Raw genomic sequence first — 23,500 nt, 5'->3', positions numbered from 1 at the left:
GAAGCCATGTGTCTCTTCAGGAAAGCCTGCAGAGACGGGACCCCGGAAATGTTTTGCTTATGATCAGGAGGGTCACATGAGAGGTGATTCCAAGTGTCCCAAGTGGACACAGCCATCCACCAGTGGGCAGTCCAGGGTGTTGGCTAGTGTAGCGGGTGTGGAGGAGTTGGTCCCAGGTGGATGTGGGGACCCAGATGAGATGACCCTTGTCTCACTGAGGGACAGTGAGATGGTCCAGAGAAATCTAGTGCCTGATGACACTAAAATGTCCAGGCAATAGGTGACCTTCAATTGTTAGAGGCTCTAAGAGATACTGGAGCCAGTGTGATCACGGGCCGGTGTCACCTAGTGTTTGAGGAGCAGGTAGTCCCTGGTGTGTTCCACCAAGTAGTTGCAGGGGACACCTCTGAGCTCCGTTGTAAGGTGGTGCAGTTTACCTTTGAGTGGGGGGAATCTCAGGTTCCTTGAGGGTAGCTGTGACTCCCACCATGCCTGTTGACTGTCTGCTGGGCAACGACCTGGAGACTTCGCCTGGGCGGAGGTGGAGCTCAGGTCACACTTGGGGATGTTGGGGTTACCAGAGTGGGCGTGTGTGGCCCAGGTCAGCGAGACAGAGTGATCAGAAAGACCTGAAAAAGTGGCCCAGGTGCCTGCCAAGAGAAAGGGCAAGGGGCACTGGAAGCCCGCTCCTGAAGTTTCCATGGTCCGGGAGGAGCCTGACCTCAAGGGGGACGCCCTGGAACCTACAGGTTCCAGGGCGTCTCCCTTGAGGTCAGCCTTCTCCCAGACCATATAAGTGGCCTAACTGAAAGACTTGCGTGAGCTGGCCCATTGGCGGCAAGAAGGAGGTCCCACCAGGGAGGAGTTCTGTGTGGAGCAGAAAGCGTGTCCTACTCTAGTGGGTTTTAGATAATAGCAAGAAGGAGGTCCCAGCAGGGAGGAGTTCTGTGTGGAGCAGAAAGTGGTGCAAGTGGGTTTTAGATAACAGGATGAAGACATGGCAGCTGGTGGCGAGTCCAGATCTCACTTGGGCTACTGGGAGAATGGTCTCCAGTATAGTGAGCCTAAGGTTGCTGAGCCTGGGGCAGCCCTTGTGCTGGTGGTACCCCTGCGCCTTAGAACCGTCCTACTGGGTTTGGATCATGATTTGCCTCTGGCAGGACATTTGGGCCCAGGGAAAGACCTTTGACAGGCTTGTCACCCACTTTTAATGGCCCCAAAAGAGAAAAACTCTGATACCTTCTGTAGGTCCTGTCGGATTTGGCAAGCATTTCCTTGTCATGAGCACCCCCTTCTGACAGATGGGCATCGACATTGTGGGGCCTCTGGACCCCAAGACAGCCATGGGCAACAGGCTCAGCATGGTCTTGGTGGACAATGCCACCCGGTACCCAGAATCTATCCCTCTGAGGACAGTGACGGCGCCCGTGGTGGGCTAGGCACTAATGGGAATTTGTTTTCCACATGGGTTTCCCCAAGGTGGTATCTGACCTGAGTACCAGTTTCATGTCCAAGTACATGACAGCCTTGTGGGAAGTGTGTGGCGTGAAGTACAAATTCACTACCCCTTACCACCTCCAAGGAAACGAGTGGTTGAAAAGTTCAATCATACCCTGAAAGACATGTTTGGAGGTCTGTCAGACTTCATGAGGCGTAAGTGGGATGTCCTATTTCCATGCCTTCTCTTTGCTTACTGGGAGGTACTGCAGAAAAGAGTTTGCTTTAGCTCTTTTGAGCTACTGAATGGGCACCCTTTAAGGGGACCTGTTAGACTGGTGAAGGAAGTCTGGGAACAAGCTCCCAAGAAGCCCTCCCATGATGTGTTTAGTTACATGCTGGCCTTCAGAAACCAGACTGTGCGCTTCAGGAAACTCGTTCAAGTGAACTTAGAAGTTAGCCAGGAGGACATGAAAAGCAGGTATGACCAGAATACCACGCTGGTTGAGTTTCAGCCTGATCAGTTAGTGTGGGACTTGGCCCCAATGGAGCCCTGTGCTACACAGGACTAGTGGTCCAGGCCTTTTGAGGTGGTGGAACGCAAAAGTGATGTCACCGACATGGTGAACTTGCAGACTCTGAGGAATCCTTTTTGAAAGTGGGCATTTTCTTGCTTAAGCATGCAGTTCCTGCCTGTGGAATCAACGTCTGGTTCAGACTGATAGGGGTCTATTTGTGCATTCACACAAAGGGAGTTGAGGTATGCCCTGCATATCCTGGTGGCCCATCACCAGGTTGATGGGCCTTCCTGAGTTAGAGTGGTGGGAGGAGTTGTCACTGACACCAGAATAGGGCTGTGCCTGTCCTTGCTCAATGCTGTCTCCACCCCCCTGGAGTGTCTGGAGCCAAGATAAGGCAGAACAAAAACGTCTGCACTACGAAGACAATCCTTTGAAGAATGCCTACTTCAGAGGCCAAAAGGGGTATCATTATTGGACCTATAACCCCACATTGTTAGAATACTCCGGACTAAGGAACCTGCCAAGAGGATGAGCTGAAAATGCTTTCAGGAGAGACTAGCACTTTACTGTGTACTTTGCTGTACTGTCCTGCTGTGTGCTGCTTCTGTCTTGGCAGTGAAAGGACTGGACTGAACTTTCTTGATCCTGTTGTTTAAGTTTCTCCAAGGGCTTGAGCCAGAGCTTGCCTCCTAAATTGGGTGTTTCCATCCATCTTGTGAATGCCTCTAGGTCACATCCAGTGTGGTCTAGGTTATGGTATATGGGCATATGGGTTGAGGTATATGTGGTCAAATCTCGAGCCTTAACTATCGAGTCACTTACATCAAGAACAGTCCTGGCGGTGTATCTACAGTAAAGACAATAGGATCTATTAATCTTGGACATCCAAATAGTATGCATCAGGGCCCTTTCAGTTACAAAAAGTTCGATGTGCAGCCAATCCTTGGATGATTGTGTGCATGGCCATTCTCCAAATATACATGGTTGTGCTGTTCTATAATAATAGTATGTGTTAGGGAGGCCCCTACCTCACTACTTCGTGGTGTCTTTGAGTAGTTTGACAGTTATGGTGGTTTAATTTGCTCAACAAAGTCTACGATTTTTTTATCACTTGGAATGCTATTTTCTATATGCATATGAGGTGTGCCTGGAACAAGCACAGCAAATGGGGAAGGACATTCATCTTTAAGTCAGTAATTCTGCACATTCTTGAGATGTAAAGGTTTCCTCATCTCCTCTGGTCTGCCTTTAGGCATCCTACTATCCGAAGTGTTTTGGCTCCATGAAGGACTGATATTTTAAAGGTAATATGTACTTACAAGTATTTCACTGATTTTATTTGCGATTTTAAATAGGCTATACGCATAAATATTCCTTTGTAGTCCTCTCGAAATTAATAAGTAGAATTGTCTTTTGTACATCAATTTTTGTACCCAGATGCTACTCCAAAGCCCTCTAGGACTGTCATCAGAACAGGTTATGAATGCAGTAGATACCTTACTTACAGCAGTATGTTATTTGTAGTAAATGATATGAGATGGTCACCTCCTCCAAACTGCATTCCTTTAATATCTTTGGAAGTCCTTATTGCTATGGCCAACAGTTCAATTACAGGTAGAAACATCAGGGGGACTAGCAGGATAATTGTGGTGTGAGGATGCATCCTTCGCCAAAACCCTAGACCATTAGAAGTGTTATTTTGCAATAACCATCTTTATTAATGATTATCCCAGCTTGAACCCTATTATCTCTTTTGTCATAAAAGACCAGCTTGCCCTGTTTAATGCATTTTCCACAATAATTAGAATGCACGTAATTTACATTTTTTTCCTTGATTATTTTCCTACAAGATGAGCCGCATACTGATATTATCTAATGTTTTTCTTTTCTTGATGAAATCTGCTTGGTCTTGGTGAATCAAATCTGGGAGTATGTTAGTCTGGCAGTTGGGATTCTCATGCGCAGTCTGTTGTCTGTAATTGAGGTGTATTTTTAGTCTGTAAGCCTCACATTGCAGAGTTCCTTTCCAGACTTGGGAAAGACTACTGTCTGCCTCCGTCATTGAGCGGTTGACTCGTCAGCTATTGCCGCATTTTGTAACGACCTTTGTCAACGTAGAGTCAAGATCAACGCAAGTGCCTTGCAAAAACTCTTCTGTGAAACCATCAAGTCTGGGAGCTTTAAATTATTTAGTTGATTTAAATTCATCTTTGGCTTTGACTTCTTCTCGTATAGGTGAAGACATGGCCTCTCTTTTATAAGTGTTGCGTCCAGCAGTGGTTGGTTCTACAGAACTCTGATGCACCTGTATATTTTAGTTCTGTCAGCACTTCTCCCTGGTTCTCTCTTCAGCTCAGGGTATTAAAACAGAAATGCCGAAGGTAGGAGGAAGTATGGAGATGGAACTATCACATTAAAGAAAGTTTAGATATAATCAGTACACTCAAGACTACAAAAAAATTGATAATTATTGAAAAAACTAGATATTTCTCTAAAAAAAAAAAATCCATTCAGCCAAGAACTCCACAAGAGAACTTTTTAAAACAGTCCAGGTCCTCTCCATTTATTGTCTAGCTGCACATTGTCCCCATGTCAAGTATTTTGTGACAAGCTATCGGAATGTATTAAAAACAACGTGGAGGATATACATGGAAAATTGAATTCCATCAGTATGGTCTTAAACCTGGCTATGGGGTTATATGAGACAGCGCCTGATAAAATTACATTTTGTAAGTTTCCTCCTCTTACTGTGGAAGGAGTAGTTGAACTTGTAGGCCAAACAAAGTCTTGGGCCCCATCCGACCCCTGTCTGCCAAACATTTTCCATGATAAAGTAGGGGCAGTAGCTCCTCCTCTCACTATATTACTGAATACCATCATGGACTCAGGTTATTTTCCTACTGAGTTGAAAAAGGTCTCCATCCTCCCATTGCTAAAGAAACCTTCGTTAGACTCAAATGAGGTAAATGATTATTGTCCCATTTCTCGCCTCGCCTTCTCGACAAAAAGTATCGAGAAGCATATGAATATCGCACTCTCTGAGTTTCTGGAGGTGAATGGAATTTTGGGTTCTGCACAATTTGGTTTTAGACCAAAACATAGCACACAGTGAGTCACTGTCATGCTGGAATGCCTGACGGAGATTGGAATTGGTGGTTCAGCTTTTGATCTCCTAGGCTCTTTTCTTTTGGGTAGGGAGCAACAGTTGCCCTGGGGTTCTTGAATCTTAGTTTTTTTCATTTCCATGTGGCGTTCCTCAGGGTTTTGTTTTTTTCTCCAAGTTGCATACACGGATGACAAAGAAATTGTGTCTTATCTCTAGTGATGCAGCTGACACTGCACATCATGTCAACAGCTGTATGGGTGCACTAGTTCAGTGGAAGAGTAATAACAGCCTCAAATTGAACTTGGATAAAACTGAGGTTCTCCTTTTTGGCAGGGACACTGCCTTTTGGGACCAATCTTGGTGGCCTCAGACTCTGGCCCTCTCTCTATTCTGGTATCTTCAGTTAGGAATTTGAAGCACATTTTTTACCCTAGTCTTTTTTTCAATACTCAGATTAATAAACTCACCTCTTCCTGTTTATTTTTGTTATGTACCTTTAAAAAGTTCTCCTTTTCATCCCATATGCACATCAGAAGTCAGTGGCCACTTTCCTAGGTCTGTCTAGGCCGAATTACTATAATGCAGTGCTTGATTTGAACCTGTGGTTTCCAGTGCTTGGGGCCGGCACTTCATTGCCATCTCGGGGGCAATAAGGGAGTTTCATTGGCTACCTGTGAAGAAAAGAGTAGTGTTTAAGGCACTGTGTTTGGCACATAAGTCACTACATGGTGGAGGCCTAGATGATTTGAGAAGGAATTTCTCCTAATATACCTCCAGAAGAGCTCTGGGTTTGACAACCTCTAGAAGAGTTAATGTCCCAAAAATCAAGAAAATGAAGTTGGGTGGTAGAAGTTTTATCTACACCACTTACCAACTTTTGATTAACTTACTGGGACATCTCAGATCTCAGACCAATGTGTCCTGTTTTAGAAAATTCCTCAAAACCTGGATACTTTATTGCGCGGTGTGATCAGTTACAGGCTATTCTTAGTATTTAATCTCAGTTCCTTGTCCTTTAGCTTTTAATGTAGCAGATGTCGGTGCCGAGATGCCCGTGGGCAATTGCGCTATATAAAATTATTCAATATCAATACTGTGTAAACTGCTTTCCTTTCTTCCTTTCTCCATTTCTAGTTTCTCCTCTGCTCTCTCATGTACCCTATTATATTGGAGTTCTTCTTTCCATTTAGGGTATTGGCAAGCAGGGTGTGTGTTTTTTTGCCTGTTGTGTACACCTAGTGCGTCAGAGTCAAATAGGTCCTTTCCTATTTATTGACCAATTGTGTATGTAGTGGGCCCTAAATAATCATTTGTTGTCTAAAGTCCTTTCTGGCACCTCTTATGCTTTTCCTCTCTCCTTTTTAGCGCTAGTTCTAGTTTGGGTTGACATAGTTCCTTGTTTCTCTTAACTGCAGAGGCTAAATCAATTAATTTGCCTCTAACCACTACTTTCAGTGTGTCTAACAGTACTGTTTTAAGTAGTGTTTTAATTAGACCCTTTTAGCTGAGTCTTGTAAGACATTCCTCCCCAATTGACACCACTTGCTTCTTAGTGGTGGTGTTATGCTATATAATATTATTGAGACCATTGCATGGTCAGACATTGGGATGGAATGTAGAGTGGCATTCTTTACTTCTGCTATTACCTCCTGTGATCGGTATATTTTACCTATCCTGGAATAGGAGCAGCATATGTTAGTGTAAAATGTGTAGTCTTTTTTTGTTGGGTGTAAAGGTCACCGCAAATCCAACAGCCCCAGTTCCTTTATGTCCTGTCCTACTTACATGGATGTTACTTGGCGTGTCCTGCCCTGCCCTCCCCCCCACCTATTCACCTCCCTGTGGCTCACCTCATTAAAGTCCCCTTTTGAGACACTTTCAGCTTCCTTTTTACACTGCAAATAAAGGGGTTATGGCCAGTGTTCATGGTGTACACTAAAGCAAGCCAATCCCTATCCGACTTTTTATTAAAACATAGCTCCTAATACTGCCATGCCCATCCCATACATAATTGCTACTCCACATGTGTTGGTCAATGCTGTGGCGTTGACTTGTACAGGATAATGTCAGTATGAGAACCTACTGAGTTACCCCTTCTCAGATGGGTGTTTTTCAAAAGGACAGTTATACAAGATCTCTTTGAGGAGCATGTAGACTCTCAACCTCAGCCTTCAGAGTATTGGAAAGGTTGCATAGGTTAAATCTCAGACGATCCCTAAAGCAGTGTATTCTTAGATAGGCAGATTTCAGGACAATGATAATCTGTTTATTGCCTTTGAGGTTTCCAGGGTGAGCAAGGCAGCTAACAAATTGTATATTGATTGATTTCCTTATGTACACCATTGTGAATTAGTGGTTAAAGATCTACATGAAGCATTCTGAACCCACTCAAAGGGCAACTTTGGCTTTATTTAGTGGAGTTCCTTTACAGTTAATCTTTCAGGCAGATACCAGGTCCTCTGTGTATTCTTTTGCCCAGTATTATAGTTTAGATGGGCAAGATAGAGCCCAATCCCAATTTGGATGTGTGATCCTCCTTTGTAGTTACTTGGGTGTCGGTCTAATAAAGCAATCTGTGGAAGCCTGTATTAATTATAAGAACAAGTCGCTTAGCAATATTCATTATAAGAAGAGTGCCTTACCTTTGACATCCCATTGAAAAGTTTGGAATAAATTAATCCGTGTGGGAGACTAAGAGGCCTAGTAGAATTAACAAATCATGGGGTGTTTAAAATAGGAGATCTTTTATAACAATGGGTAGCTATTATCATTTGAGTATTTGGCAGCCTCTTTTGAGATCCCGAGAGGGTAATTTCTGTTACATCGGACAGTAGTAGCTAGAGCTTCTTCATTAAGGCATGGGAGTAGAAGAGACAAAACTACATAGTGCTTGTCAGTGCTTTTACAATGTCAGGCTGTGTGAAAGCAGTGACGTGTCTTTATCAGCCACTATAAGATGATACTTTAATACCTCTAGTAGGTCTCAAAGAGAAATGGGAGGAAGATTTTGCACATCCCATATCCGAGGCAGTCTGGGCAAAAATACTTGTGTGTTGAAATACTGTATCTAGGAATGCTGGATTTAAATTGATTGCATTTTATTATTTACATAGGGCTTATCTGACTCTGGGAAAAATATCTCGGATTTTCCAAATTGGCAAATGTTGCATACCGTTGATGCGATCAAGTAGGAGCGAAAATGCTACATATGATGTGGTCATGTCCACTACTGATGGGTCTCTGGAGGGCTGTTGTGTCCTGTATAAATGAGGTGATGCAGAGAACGAACGATTGTGCTCCTTTGACCTGTTTTACGGGGGATTTCCATGATCCGCCAAGCCCAAAAGTGCTACGGGGTTTATTGATTTGGCTCTGGTTCTTGCTCAACGAGAGATAACTATGCGTTGGAAGGCAACTTGGGCTTCCAGGGTTGAAAAATGGAAGATGGAGTTGATTAGTTTGGCAGCCTATGAAAGCATTGTACTGAATAGAAAAGTGAGGAAAAGAAGAGGATCAACTGATAAGGCTCGAGCATGCAATCTATTTCTGGACTGTCTTAAAGATTCTGACAAGGAAGATGTATCTGGGGCAGAAAATAATTAGTAGTACTTTTATTAGAACTCTGAAACTAGATAACTAGAATAGTGAATATGTTGTTGCAAATACTAACAGCAAAATTATAAACGAAGGGTAGAGTGTATGTAGTAACAAACTGTGAGAGGTGTATAGGCTATGATTTTATCATATAAATACATGATGTCATAGGGACGGGACGGTAGGAGATGGGGGAGGGAAGGGGTTTATGGATTTTGGAATGATTGAGATTTTACTGTGAATTGTCTATTTTATCATAAACGGCAATAAAAATCTGTTAAAAAAAAAGAACAGTCCCTTACCTTTGGTTGCTTTCCTTCTGATGGATACAGTAGCTCCTGTGGGTTACTATCACCCTCTACCCTCTTCTCCTAAGATTGTTGTGAAATAACAAGGGCAGAACAGGTGTTGCTGGCTCCCAAGGCTTATTATTTGTATTCCCTACATCACTTCTGACAGTCTTGCTACTCCACATACAACTTTGAGTGCTATTACAAAGCGCCATTTATTTGCTCCTGCTGCTATAAAAACATTCTGGTCCACTTCTACTCATGGAAAGGAATCTGCAGATGCCATCATATCTAGCAGAAAGAACACTACCAAAGGTATATCCGTTTATTTAGCAACTCTATAAAGCACTGTACATTGTCTTTTGATCAATTCAAAGTACTAAAATGTGTTTCTGACATAGTATACTTCACAATACAAGTCTTCACCTAAACAGTGAATGAAGTAGCCTGACAGTATGAAATACTTATAAGTGTTTGATTTATTTTACAGGATGATATATTTGCCAGTGAAGCTATTAAACCACCAAAGAAATTAAAAGAAAAAGAGAAAGCAACCGACTCTAACATATTTGATAACGCAGATATATTTTCTGATCTAGCAGTGAAGCCTAAAGAAAAGAAGAGTAAGAAAAAAGTGGATACCAAATCCATATTTGATGATGATATGGGTAAGATCCAAAAGATGAACAGATTAAATAGTACTGTACTAATTGGTTTCCATTCTGCTCCTGATTAAAAATTCAGACCAAAAATAGGGTTCTGAAAACTCAGTTGGATAGTTACCTAAATTTACGGGGCATGTCCTAGTGGCCTGCCAAATGAGTTTATGATAATATAAGCAAGAAGCACAAGGAGGAACTCTGATATCAACGTGATGAGCACAATTATTGATAGTGTGTTGAATTTGTTTTTTGTTGGTTTCTTTATTAGAAATACTATCCATATATATAAGGCTGAACCCTCAAAGCACATACAATAACTGATTGCATAATGGTTTAATCCACTGCTGCTTTAGTATGGATTCCAGACTTTATACTGTAGATAAAGGAAGCATCCCATACAGGATCTAAGGTAGCCCTTTTCACCTCTGGACCTTTTATGCACCTTGTTCTCATAGTGTTTTAGACTTTAAAATGCAGACCATTCTGAAGTTGCCATGACTGGGTTTAATCTCACACTTTTCCCAAACACTTGCATACACATAACCATATGCTTGTAGTGACAAGGTTGAACAGTCTCAGTAAACATGCACGTCGCAACAGCGCTTTCCATTATAGATCATGTTTTCCTTGCACACACTACCCATTCATGCACCAGCTTCTACTGCTTAAGTGTGCTATCCCTAATGCCTTTTCACCTCAACTAGGTGTAGAAATTAAAAAAAATATAAAAACAGGTCTTTGGTCCATCTGTATGACATCGGAACACTACCCTTATAAGCCCCATGACCAACACACCTTCTGCCATGCACAGCACTTACAGGGACAAGAGGACTACTAGTCTTCAAATGCTTTCTGGTACCTCATCAAGGGGAGGAAACTCTATATAAAGGCAACTAAAATACAGTACCTATCAAAGAACAGTTTTAAGAAGTCATAAAAGGGGACTGCATTAAGTCACTACTGACCTTCTTTCTAAGAGATGTTTTACACGGAGTTTCTACCAGAGGCGCACTGATATCATTTTTGTGGAACCCTGATTATGAGTGGCTATAACTGCCCACAGCAGATCCAGGACCACGAATTGCATTAACAATGCAGACCTAACAATGACTTCACTGCAACAACAGGGTAAGTTACTACATATTACCTTTACAAAGCATGGGTAATTTGCATCATGGTTTTTAGGGGCTTGGGTGGGTAATGTTTTGGGCATAGAGGGGTTTTAGTGTTCAGTGCTGTGAAAAGTTTTTAGTTAAGGAAAAGTTTAAAGGTTTGACAGTATGTTTCTGGATGAGATATTAAGATTTTTTTTAGGTAAATGGGTATTATTTTGGGGGCAATGGGTTTTTGGGGCTTAGGGTGGGACAAGGGTTTTGGGTGAGTTTAAGGGGCTTGGGACCTATTTGAGTGTAAATTATTGAGATTTGTCAAATGTAAGGGGGTATTGTTTTGAGGAAAGTATGTTTTAGGGTTCAGGTCTGGAATAGAGATTTATCTTAAAAGAGTGTGTTTTTTAAAGCGGTTAAGAGGTTTTTTTCATTGGTGTCTTTGAATAATGGTTTATTTGAATTTTAGGAGTAATAATTGGATAGTGTTTTGTGGACAGTAGATTTTTCATAGTTCAGGGCTGGTAAAGGGATTTGGGTTAAGTTTGAATTTTACGGTTGTGCTTGGGGATGTGCAAGGTTTTTTTTTCTGTTTACAGGTGTGTTTGAGTAATGGGGTATTAGTATTTTCAATTGTAATTGGTGGGTGGTGTTTGAAATGGTTATGGGTTTTATTTTTAGAGTTTAGGGCTGGAACATGAAATTTCCAGAGGATAAGTTTCTTTTTGAGGATGGGCTCATGGGTTTTAAAAATAGGAATTGTTTGTTGTTTTTTATCTAATTGCAGGGACGGCTTGGGAGGGTTAAAAAAAGAGAAATAAACAACCATTTAGTTTCAAGCACATCTTTATAATAAATTGCATTATTTATTGTTTTTAACAGTATTTTCAATTTTTTATAAAAAGATAATTTAGTTTAATGTTCATCATTTTATCAAAATTCTAAATGATTTTAATGCAATCTATTCTTTCTAGAACAAAAACATTCATATATTCTGTTTTTTAAATAAAATATGTAAGAGTTACAAGGTTTTTCAGTACTTGTTTTAACTACATATCAACTACATATCAATGAAGAAAAATAGTAGTGAAAGTTCTTTTCTTTCCTTTTTGTTTTTCTGTGTTTAGAAACGTATCTTTTTTTAAAACATTTTTGGACTGATAAAGTAAATAATTCTTATTTAGTATTTATTACAAGTTACTTTAAAAGTAGTCATTTATTTTCTTCTGTTTTTTTGTGTCAGTTTTATATTATTTTTTTATTACTTTAGCAGTATTTTAAAATATAATTTAATATTGTTTCCTGTTGTAAAAAGTGAGATATTGTTAGTTTAATTCATTTGTGTATTTATGTTTTAATAGTGTGAAATTTATCTGTTAAAAGTTATATTTAGGTTAAGGTATTTAAAACATTTTTATCAATAGTACATTTTAGACCTTTTACTACATGTTATGTATACCTCTTTTATACTTTTTTTTCTGTACTTTTATAGTATGTATAATTCAGTGAAATAGTCCTGTTCATAAGTTATTTATTTCTGCAATTTGCTTTTCAATCACTTTTTTTCTGTATTAGGCAATATGGATGGGGCAGCAGTTGGTCGCTGTTATGTTTCACTAATTCATAGTTGTGTTAAACTATACATTTTTGTTTTACAGGTAGCATACATGAACAGAGCACAGTGGATGCCATGCTTTGGATAAGAAATGGAGTTCAATCTTTAAAAATTTAAATGCTTTTGAAGTTTCCATTTTTTCCATGTTTTCCTTGGAGTGTTCTGTAGAAATACAGAGCATTTTTCGGGTTTTTAAGAATTTCTAGATTGCATTGGCTTTAGTGTTTCCTGGAGCATTTTTTTGTAGATCTTATTGTTTTTCATGTTTTAATGGCCATTTCTGGAGTCTTTTTGTGATACTTTTGGAGAGATTGTGAGTAAATATTTAGCATTATTTTGTTTGGAGAAGAAAGTATTTAATTTTAGTATGTTTAATGTAGATGTTTGAAAGTAGTAATACTTTTTGTATTCCAAATTAAATGCTATAATTTCCACGTAGTATAACCCTAATATTGTACCAAATTGTCCGTATTTTGTTATAAGTTGCACCTGATTTTCTTTAGTTGTTTGTGAAAGTTTATGTTTATACTACCTACAATTGATTGCAATTGATCACATTTCTTGGAAACTCTACCCTTTTTTGAGAACTTCCAAGAAACTGTAAAATTGAAGCAATTGTGCTATCTCTTGATAACATTATTGTTTTCTTTCCTCATCATCTAAGCAACTCCAGTAACAGTTTCAGCATGGTATTTGAACCTTGGGAGGTCTTCTGTTATCCAACCTGTTTGTGTGACCTATCTCTATTGCTTAGACATAATTGAGACATTCTGCCAGATTTCCTAATTTTCTGTCTAATATTTGCTCAGACATAAACTGTTGTAATATTCTTCTACTTGGCTGGGTGGGACAAAAGCCAGTGTTGTAATTTTGTTAATTTCGTGTTGAAGTTTGCTTTTTCAAATGCACTCCTCTGCTAAGCTTGTTTTTTGTATCTTTTGCCATACAGTTTGCCCAAACCAGAAATAAAACAGCCGTATATTTGTGTTATTGATACACTTTTCGAATTGTGCATAAAATCAGGATTTCAAGGTCAGTTAAGTTTTAGTAGGCTATGACTTGTTTGTTTTTGTTTCTTACCCAGTTGAGTAATTTGTTATATACTTGAATACTCTTGTCAGGTAGTAAAGTGTAGATTAATGGTGTTTCAGTGATTCTGCGGATCCTTAGTGGGCAGGGATTGAGTCATCCTACCACCTGAGTACCCATGAGCCCGGGAACCAACTAACTATAGTGTCTCACTTGCCCACCTACTCACTCACAGGGGAACAAGTGGTTAGACATCCCAGAACACAACACTCCCGACCCTCTCAGGAATCACAGTTACAGGCACACCCTTTCGCTCTCACTATTGTACCAGTCCACAATAAGATTAGACAGAGACACAACAAGAGTTTCCATTTTTTATTTTAACTAACGTTCTCTAGTATGCAGTATACGTGCCACAACAAGTAGAAAAATGCCTGATACAAATACGGTTAGCATAGCAAGTAGTCCGTAAAACAGTGCTGTCATTGTATTAGACAGTGGGGCCGAACCTTCCTCCCCTGTTTATATATTAGAAGATCTCTGTGAGTTTAGCAGCAGACCCTGTACCTTAGTCTATAGATGGAAGATCTACATCACAGGTGCTGTCACGCTCCCTTCTGTGGAAAGATCCCTCTCCAAACTGTGTGTTGCCCACCCGTGTATACTCATAGGACCAAAGTACATGTTCCCAAACAACAGCTGCATCTGTGTGTTTTGTCTAGGTGCTAGGGCCTGACCAGAACAGAATAACAAGGGGCATTGTTGTTTGACCTTGTCTGCAGCATTCAGACTAAATCCCAAGAAAGAACAGAACGTAAAAACAACAGCAGGTTTCTGTGTGAAAGTTGCAGTGTGGCACAAAGCAAACTGTTTGTTTAGTAACGTCTGCAAAGCCGAAGACAATCTGTCACGGGCTCATGCTAACATAAGGGAAATGACAATGGCCTCCTTGACCATGTGACACCCTCCCTTTGGTCAAGACAGTAGCACGTAATGGCTACAGAAATCACTGGTAAGCAGAGCCAAAGTGTTATAGGTAAGCATCCAAGGTAGAAGATGGCCAAATAAACTGATAGGATAATTTTTGTACACACAAATATTTCCAATTACAGCGTGTCATCAGGGCCCAGTATGTATACAGCCAAGTGGAACGCCATCAACCGCAGTAAAGCATGAGAATCTTCCTAATTGTGAATAGTGCAGCCATCCAATTGAGCAAGTGAAATGAACAGACGTGTTCCTCATATCCAGTGGTTGCCAGGACCATCCAAGGAGTCTCGTTATTGACTTTAATGAAACTGAGATCCAAGAGTCTGTGTACACCTGCATAGTAAGCCATGTCGACCACTGGCCCCAGCAATGGATTATACACAAGTCGCATACCCAAAGAATAGTCCTGGTTATGGGACATCAACAGACCCATCAACAGTTCATAATCCAGGGCAACGTGTGACGGTGTAGCCAGGCAGATATCCAGAGCCCACTGGAAGGGGCAGTGAATGCCTGAAAACACAGGTTGCACTCAGTTGAAATAGGCATAGCGGAAGGTCAGTCAAAAATCGTCATCCTGAGCATCTTGTGGCATTAATCCAAAAAGCTGACGCATCCGCTCACGCTGCAGCTGTTCTTGTCCGGACAGAACTACAGATCGAGCAGCCATTGCAGAACAGTAGGAACAGGATAACGATGCCACAAATCTAGAGGAGCAGCAGTGGGATTCCACTGGAGAAAATAGAATGTATAAAGGCAGGAATTACTACAAAATCGTCTGGAAAGAGGACATGAGGCCAGAGCCCACAAGTTTAAAAAAGTGTGCTAGGCCTGTCATATCAGACAAATTAAATATTTGATGTATCAATTCCCCAAAAAGAAAGCGGAGATTCGTGTTTAACAAAGATTATGTTTCACTGGGCGTTCTTCCCACCTGCAATTGGAAGGTCTCAAGGGCTGACGTGAGATCTACTTCTTGTTGAAACAATAGTGCTTTGAGTCTGCTTAGCTTATTGAAATCTGTTTTCAGGGTTGGAATGGAAGGCCACAACAAACTTTCTACAATCTCATGTGGAGGAGGAAACAGGATGTTGCTGCAACAATCACCACAAATGGGGATCCCAGATCGCAGAGTTCAGCAGTCCTGATTATTATGGACTAGATAACTGTCTTTGGAAAGCAAAGGGTGATATTAGAATAATAGCAGCAACAGGAGTTCCTTTTAGAAAACAAGCCAAATTATGGGCCAAAAACATTACAAGCACTGTGCAGTTTTAATTGTTGACACACAAGGGAAGGGCCGGCAGTGGAATCCCACTCCTTCCCCGTTAGGATTACCTCTCAAGTTTCAAAGTTCAAGTTTATTTATTTATGATCTTGGAACTCCAAAGAGATCCACATAAACTGAAAGACCAACAACATATAAAAAATGTTGTGCAACATAATTTCTACAATCATAAGCGAAACCCGACAGTAAAAGATCTCCAAATACAAAACATTTGAATATTTTATACAATAGGAAATAATTAAAATATCCATCTAAAAGAGACACGTTAGTGATAGATTCCTTACCTTAGAATATCCCCAGACGTCAGACTGGATCCGGAAAGTTTTTCATCAGCAGTACCCCTGCGCGTCGTTAGGCGTTGTGCAGCTCCACGTACGTCACTGGCGTTGTAGCCACGGAGGTGACGTCATCGGAGCTACTTAGACGCGCCCACGCGCGCTGACGTCAGTTCTTTCTTTTTCCGCGCCAGCAAGCGCAGATCCGAGAGAGAGCGGCAGTCCTAGTCATATTTTTTTTTTTTTTTTTTTGAAACCGTTTATTACAAATCTCAAGAATATACAAATATGGGCCCACAACCTTCCGGCCGGCCGCTAGGAATGGCAGAAACATATGGCATACATTCATAGAACACTTGGCGTTACAAAGGAGCATAAGCAGGAGTTATCAACATCATGGGCCACAGCCATAATACCCCACTGTACGGTTTCATTTTATACAAACAACAAGAAAACAACACCCACAAGGCTACCCACAGTCGAAAGTAGCAGCACGTGCTCCCCAAATGGGGAACCCCAACTATCCAGAGGAGTCCAAAGAGGGGAAGGGGAACAGAGCGAGGACTGGGGGAACCCTGTGCCCGGGGCTAGGGGAAGGAGTCAGCTAAGGGGACGGGGCTGGTGAGGCAGCAGGCAGCAACGGTGGCGCGCAAATACTCCCACGGTAGGCGTTCCAGGGGCCCCCCACTTTCACCCATGTCCCAGGCTTACCCCTCGCCACATACACCACCTTTTCTCGAAACATGCACCAGTCCATGTGCTCTTTCCAGGCCGACACCGCCGGGGGGTTCTGGGATCCCCACAGTTGCGCAATATCACGCTTAGCAATCATATATCCCAGAGTCACCCACCACGTTTGCGGAGCCGAGTAGTCAGTTGGTTCCCACACATTCAACAGGCATCTCCTCGCTTCCGGCAGCAGCGCAACACGCGTAACCACTCGCAGGACCTCGTGCACACCGCGCCAGAATCGCTCCACCTTCGGGCATTCCCATAAAATATGCAGGAAGGTCGCCAAGGCACCACAACCACGCTTACACAATCCATCCTCAGTATAGCCCATACGCTGAAGCCTTGGCCCCGTCATGTAGACCCGGTGGAGTATCTTAAGCTGGACGAAGCGAAGGCGAGCCGGTATAGCCACCTCCTTCGGAGAGGCCACCGCGGAGGTCCAGTCCTCATCGTCCAACTCCAGACCGTCGGCAACCCAAGCCTCGCGAAGGCCAATCAGCAAGCCCGATCGATCATTAATCAATTTTTTATAAATAAGGGAGATCGTACTGTCTGGGACGTGGCCATCTAGCACTCTATCCTCCAGGGGGGAAGACTCCGGGATGGAGGCGACGTCTGGGAAGACGGAGCCCAGTGCATGACGGACCTGCAGGTATCGAAAGTATTCACTGCCCTGCAACTGAAACTCCGTCTGCAGCATCTCGAATGTTTTAAATCCTCCCCTCGACCAGAGATCCCCCACTTTACTGATGCCTATCATGTCCCATTTCTCGAAGCCCTTCGAGGTCCATAGAGAGCCCAACTTCTCAGACGCATACAGCGGTGACGCCCGGGTCAAACGGTCCTTCCACCCCATAGCTGCATTAGCCGCATGCCATACTCTGACCATGACACGCGTAGGTCCCATCAAGCGAGCGTCGGGCGCGCCAGAGTAGAGCGCTCGATCGTAGTCGCCACCGGGCAGTAGCATCTTGTCCATCTCAAATGCCGGGTTCAAGGCGGGCCCGTAGAGGCCATGGTTAATTGCAGCTAGCTGGGAGGCCCAGTAATACCGTTTAATATCCGGGAGGGCAATCCCCCCGTCATACCATGGGAGCGTCAACTTCGCCAGGGCAATGCGCGGCCTCCCGTCCCAGAACAGGCGGCGCTGTAAACTCTCCACCTCACGGAAGTAGCGCGCCGGGACTGGGTCCATAGTGTTCTGGAGAGCGTATAAGAAACGTGGCAACGACATCATCTTAAACAACGCCGCCCGGCCGAGCGGCGATAGCGGCAGGCGCCGCCAGCGCACGACGTCCTCCTTCAAGCGCTGGAGGGGGGGAAGCAAGTTCCGCTCGTAGCGGGCCTCTGGGTCCAGAGTAATGTAGACACCCAGGTATCGAAACCCCTGAGAGGCAATCTGAATCGGACAACCCCGCGGGAGGACAGGAGCCTCCCCAGAGAGCACATACACGCATGATTTAGCCCAGTTGATGACAAGGCCTGAGTTCCGGCCGAATGAACGTAAAACATCAACCAGGACTATGAGTGACTTACGTGGGGAGGCTAGGTACAAAAGGATGTCGTCAGCGTATAGGGACACACGGTCCTCATACTCGGGGGTCCAACGGAGACCACGGATGGAGGGGTGCCACCGCAGCCACTCCGCCAGGGGCTCCAAGGCCAGCGCAAACAGGAGCGGCGACAAGGGGCAGCCCTGTCGCGTGCCCCGGCCCAGCTCGAATGGGGCCGAAACTCTTCCATTCACCACCACCTGCGCCAATGGGCCCGAATACAACAATTTGACCCAACTGATGAAGCCCGGGCCGAATCCAAACTTCGCCAGCATCGCCCAAATGTATGGCCACTCAAGCGTGTCAAACGCCATAGTGGCGTCTAAGGACGCCAAAATGGCCGGCTCCCGCACGAATGGGACACGTGCGAGCACCCCGTGCAAGCGCCGCAGATTAAGGGCCGTGTTGCGATGGGGGATAAAGCCGGACTGGTCTTGGTGGACCAGATCGCCCACCACGCCGACCAGCCGATTGGCCAGCACCTTGGCGAGAATTTTGGGCTCCGCATTCAAGAGCGTGATAGGCCGATAGGATGTAACCCGGTCCCGAGGTCTCCCCTCCTTGTGGATCACCACGATAGTAGCCAGAGGCTGGTCCGGCGGGAGGGAGCCCAGCGAGTGGGCCGCCAGGAACATCGCGCGGAGGTGGGGTGCCAGTACATCTGGTCGCAACTTATACAACTCGATAGGGATGCCATTCGGGCCCATGGCCTTGCCAGAGGCAACCGAACGTATGGCGAGGGCAATTTCGTCGGATGTAGGAGCGGCATCCAGCGACACCCTGTCCTCCTCCGAGAGGGAGGGCAGCGCGATATCCCTAAGCAGGGAATGGGAGTCCTCCTCCGAGCAAGGAGAGACCGGAGAATACACCTCGCGGAAATAATCCGCGAAACAGGAGACAATTTCTTCTGGCTCGGTTACACTCACACCATCCGTCCTCTCAATCAGCGGGACCACACGATTCACTCTCTCCTTTTTATCCAACCACGCTATCAGTTTGCCCGCCTTATCACCCACATCATACAGTCGCCCTTGTTGCTCCCTACTGAGGCCCCTGGCCGCCTCCGTAACGAGGGCCCTGTAGGCCGCCTGCTTAAGTTGTAGGACATGTAGTGCAGCATCCGTCACTCCGCCCTCTAAATCACCCTCCAATTCAGCAATTTCGGCCTCCACCCGGGTAACCTCCTCCCGCTCGCGCCCCCGGGCATGGGAAATAAGGGACAGGGCCTCTCCTCTGAGAACTGTCTTGAAGGCTTCCCACAGGGAGATAGCCGAAGGGACGGACCCCACATTCTCATCAAAGTATCGCTGCAAGGATTTAATCACATCAGCGCGAATGGTGGGGTCGCGCAGGTACCAGGCATTGATGGGAACTACCCTGCCCTCACCCCTCGGAAGGACATCAAAATGGAACAGGAGCGGGGAGTGATCTGAGATACCCCGCGCCAAATGGCGCACCTCCCCCACCCTCCCAGCATAGGCCGCCGGGACAAGGACATAATCAAGCCGTGAGAGGCTACCATGGGCCCCCGAGTGGAAAGTGTACTGCTGCTGCGTGGGATGTTTTAAGCGCCAGCAGTCCACCAATCCCAGTGTATCCAAGAGGCCGGATAGCCACGCCTGGGCCCGGGGGAGGTCCCTAGGGGGGTGACGATCCAGAGTCCCAGAAACCACCGCATTGAAGTCCCCCCCAACCACTAGGAGTCCCCCCGGAAGGCCCAGGAGGAGGCGCCCCAGGTCTGCAAAAGTGGTCGCCTGTAGCCCCGGTGGGACGTATACTGATACAAAGACCACTACTTTGCCTTCCATTCTCCCTACTAAAACAGCATAGCGTCCCCTATCATCATGGCGCACCTCATCAATTTCCAACGGGAGCGAGTTCTTCATCATAATGCCCACACCCCGTGAGCCCGACGTGAAGCCCGAGTGGGCCACCAAACGATAGCCACGCCGATTCATGGCACGAAAAGAGTTTCCAATAAGGTGTGTCTCCTGCAGGAAGACTACATCGGGTGAGATTCGTTTCAAATACTGCAGGACCACACCTCGTTTGATCCTATCCCCCAGTCCATTAACGTTCCAAGACAACAAAGTCAAATCCCTACCCCCCATCACACACAGGAGCCATCAGTCGTCCCCCGGAGAGCACCTTAAAAACAATACAAAAAAGGGTTTGCCTTGTGGTAAAAACGAACAACACCCCACCCCAACTCCCCCACCCCAACAGAACTCCCCCCTCCCTGCACCCCTGCATGAGCCCAAACAGCCCCCCCAAAGTGCAGTGTGCCTGTCGCCCCATAGACGGTGAAACTAACTAGACCCCCAGAGGAGGAGGGAGAACCCCCAGGAGACCCCACACGACCTCCACAGGAGGAGACTTACTCGAACAGACGAACAGTCAAAAGTGACATCAATTTTGTCCAGAGCGAGGCATAATATTAGTCCCTCAGTCCTGATCCGGCGGGCCCTCTCCCCCCACCGCTCCCCCCCACCCCCCGATCCCCAGGCAAGGTATCTAGCCAGTCCCCGGCTGCTTCGGGACGATCAAAAAAGTGCGTGCGGCCATCCAACTCCACCCGCAGCTTAGCCGGGAAAAGCATAGCGTACTTGAGATTTAGGTCCCGTAGACGACGTTTGACTCCGAGAAAGCTTAGTCTCTGCTTTTGGACCGCTGGGGTGAAGTCAGGATAAAAATTTATATCCATATTGTCGAGTCTGACCGGCCCCTGTAGTCTGGAGGATTGCAGGATAGCGTCTCTGTCCCGAAAGTTGAAAATCCGGGCGATGAGAGGCCTCGGAGGGGCTCCGGCCTTGGGCCTTCCCCCGGGAACCCTGTGGGCCCGCTCCACCGCGAAGAATTTACTCAGCCCCCGGGGCTGGAGATGGGTGAGAATCAAGTCCTCCACGAATAGATCCGCCGCCGCCTCCTCACGTCCCTCAGGCACCCCGAGAATACGGACATTGTTCCTCCGGGCCCGACCCTCAGAATCCTCCAGGCGACGATCCATCAGCGCGCTCGCCTGGCCGAGCCGGCGCACCTCCTTTTGGAGGGCTGCCACATCCGTCGTGAGGCCCGATGTGGTGTGGGCCAAAGAATCGACCCGGTCATTAGTCTTGGATAGATCGGCCCTTACCAGGCCAACATCCACGAGGACCGAGTCAATTTTCTGCCCCAGTGTATCAAAACGCTGGTCCACCGAGGCCTTCATCTCAGCGATGGCGCCCATTACATCCCGCAGGGTCAGATCCGCGGGCAGAGCAGGAGCATCAGTCGGGCCCTCAGGGGACCTACGCGGCACCTCGGGAGATCCCTTCTGGAGGGTATAGCGGTCCATGCTGTTAGACTGGTGGACTACGCCACGTCGGGTCGATTTCACCTTTGCCCGATCTCCATCTTGCTTTGTGGACATGGTTCCAGTCCCACGGCCGTGCCAGGCACGTCGTAAAGGGCGGGCAAGCCGGTTCACGGGATCCGGGGGGGGGTCACCACAGGGCCGCGGGGCAAGTCACAGCCGGCGGGCCGGCAGGGCACCCCAACGAGGCCACACCACCTCACAGTGCCCCGCGACCCAACCTCGCCGAGACAGCAAGGAGGGTGCAAAAGCGAAAGTGAAAGTGCGGGGTACGCGAGCCGCCGCGCCCAGCCCGCCGCTGTTGTTCACTTTGCCTCCGGATCACCCCACAGCTCCAATCCGGGGTCCGGCGTGGAGAAGGCCGCAAATCTCAATCGGTGCTACCGCCGGAGTCCGAGGTCCAATTTGGAAGCGGAAAGCGGGTGCCACCTCAGCTCGGGCTCACCAACACAGTCCCCTCATCTAGGACAGGATATTGTCAGGATATATGTAGGAGGTCGCGGAGGTCCTCGGGAGCCTCGCACCTACGCGGCCATCTTGGTTGCGCGCTCCCTAGTCATATTTTTGACTTGTTTTCTGAGACTTGTTTCTCTTGTTTGTCGAGTACTCGACTTCCGGTGCAGTAAGGATGCCCGGGTCTCTGTCCTGTAGGGACTGCTGTCGAAACATGTTGGCGGAGGACCTACTTATTGTGTGTCTCTTCTGCTTCGGGCACGTCCATCACCCCGAGACGTGCCCCAGTTGTCGGGCCATGGCGCCGAAGACTTGCGGGAGCGTTCCCGGCAGTTCTTTGTGGCCCGGCAATTGCTCCGTGCCACTCAAGGTCCCGCGCCCGTGGACGGTCGAGGGGCCGCTCGCGGTGCTTACACCATCATTCGTAGCATCAGGGTCAGGTAAGTCGAATCGCCATACCAGGTCGAAGAAGCGGCGTCGCTCTTTGCCTACCCCTCGAAAGTCGCGGGACGCGGTGGAGGGGGCGGGTGGTCACTCCCCCACGGCTCCGGGGCTGTATGCGACTCCGGAAGAAATACAAGTGTTCCTATCGGCCATGGGCTGTTTATTTGCCCCTTCGGGTCCCTCCGGAGCACCTTTGGGCCCCGTGGAACTGTTGGGTGGTTCTGCCCCCGTGCCGCCGCCTTTGGCCCCGGCAACGCCGGCAAGATACCCTGGGACGCCGTTGGCTCCGGCCTCGGCCCTGTCGTTGGCTCCTGGCCTCGGCCCCGCCGATGGCTCCGGCCTCGCTGCCGGCTGGATCCTGCCTCGCTGCCGGCTGGATCCGGCCTCGGCGCCGCCTCTGGCTCCGGCCTCGGCGCCGCCTCTGGCTCCGGCCTCGGCACTGCTGGCTGGCTCCGGCCTCGGCGCCACCGGCTGGCTCCAGCCTCGGCGCCGCCGCTGGCTCCGGCCTCGGCGCCGTCGGCTGGCTCCGGCCTCGGCTCCGTTGGCTGGCTCCAGCCTCGGCTCCGCCGCTGGCTCCGGCCTCGGCGCCGCCTACTTCGGCGTCTATTGTCCACCAATTTCTAGCCCTGGGAGGGGTCTAGGGACCCTCTTGCAGCTCAGTGTGGGGATGCACCACATTAGGAGGCCAATGTGGAGGATATGAGTGATCTGGAATTTATCTCCACGCCCCGGTACACTTGCCTCTTCCTCCGTGGCTACGGAGCAGGATGGTGCATTTTCTGTGGTGTTGCGCAGGGCGGCTGAGGCTCTTAACCTCCAGCTCCCTACGGTGTCTCTCAGTACCAATCTCCTGACTTAGGTGATGCGGCCAAGGACCTCCTCCACGGAGCCGCTGCTGCCCTTTAACCATGCACTTACAGACATCCTCTGGCCACCTGGTCCGCGCCTCCCACAGGCACTCATGTGGATAGGAATGTGGCACAACGGCATCACCCGGCCCGGGTGACCCCAGTTTCCTCACATAACACCCAACGCCGGACAGTCTGGTTGTCC

At 46.6% G+C, this 23,500-nt stretch overlaps 1 protein-coding gene across 2 annotated transcripts in view; it reads left to right on the top strand.

Moving 5' to 3' along the window:
* WASHC2C (WASH complex subunit 2C) overlaps positions 1-23,500 on the top strand; it is a 664,131-nt gene that overhangs the window by 545,736 nt on the left and 94,895 nt on the right. For both annotated transcript variants that reach the window (XM_085603767.1, XM_085603764.1), the window contains one exon: positions 9,439-9,616. In XM_085603767.1, the coding sequence (XP_085459893.1) occupies positions 9,439-9,616 (178 nt within the window). The remainder of the gene's footprint in view (positions 1-9,438; positions 9,617-23,500) is intronic.

This window comes from Triturus cristatus, chromosome 1_2 (assembly GCF_964204655.1).
Source record: "Triturus cristatus chromosome 1_2, aTriCri1.1, whole genome shotgun sequence".
Classification (NCBI taxonomy): Eukaryota; Metazoa; Chordata; class Amphibia; order Caudata; family Salamandridae; genus Triturus; species Triturus cristatus.
The sequence above is the reverse complement of the archived record's forward strand: the minus strand, read 5'-3'. Positions and strand labels throughout refer to the sequence as shown.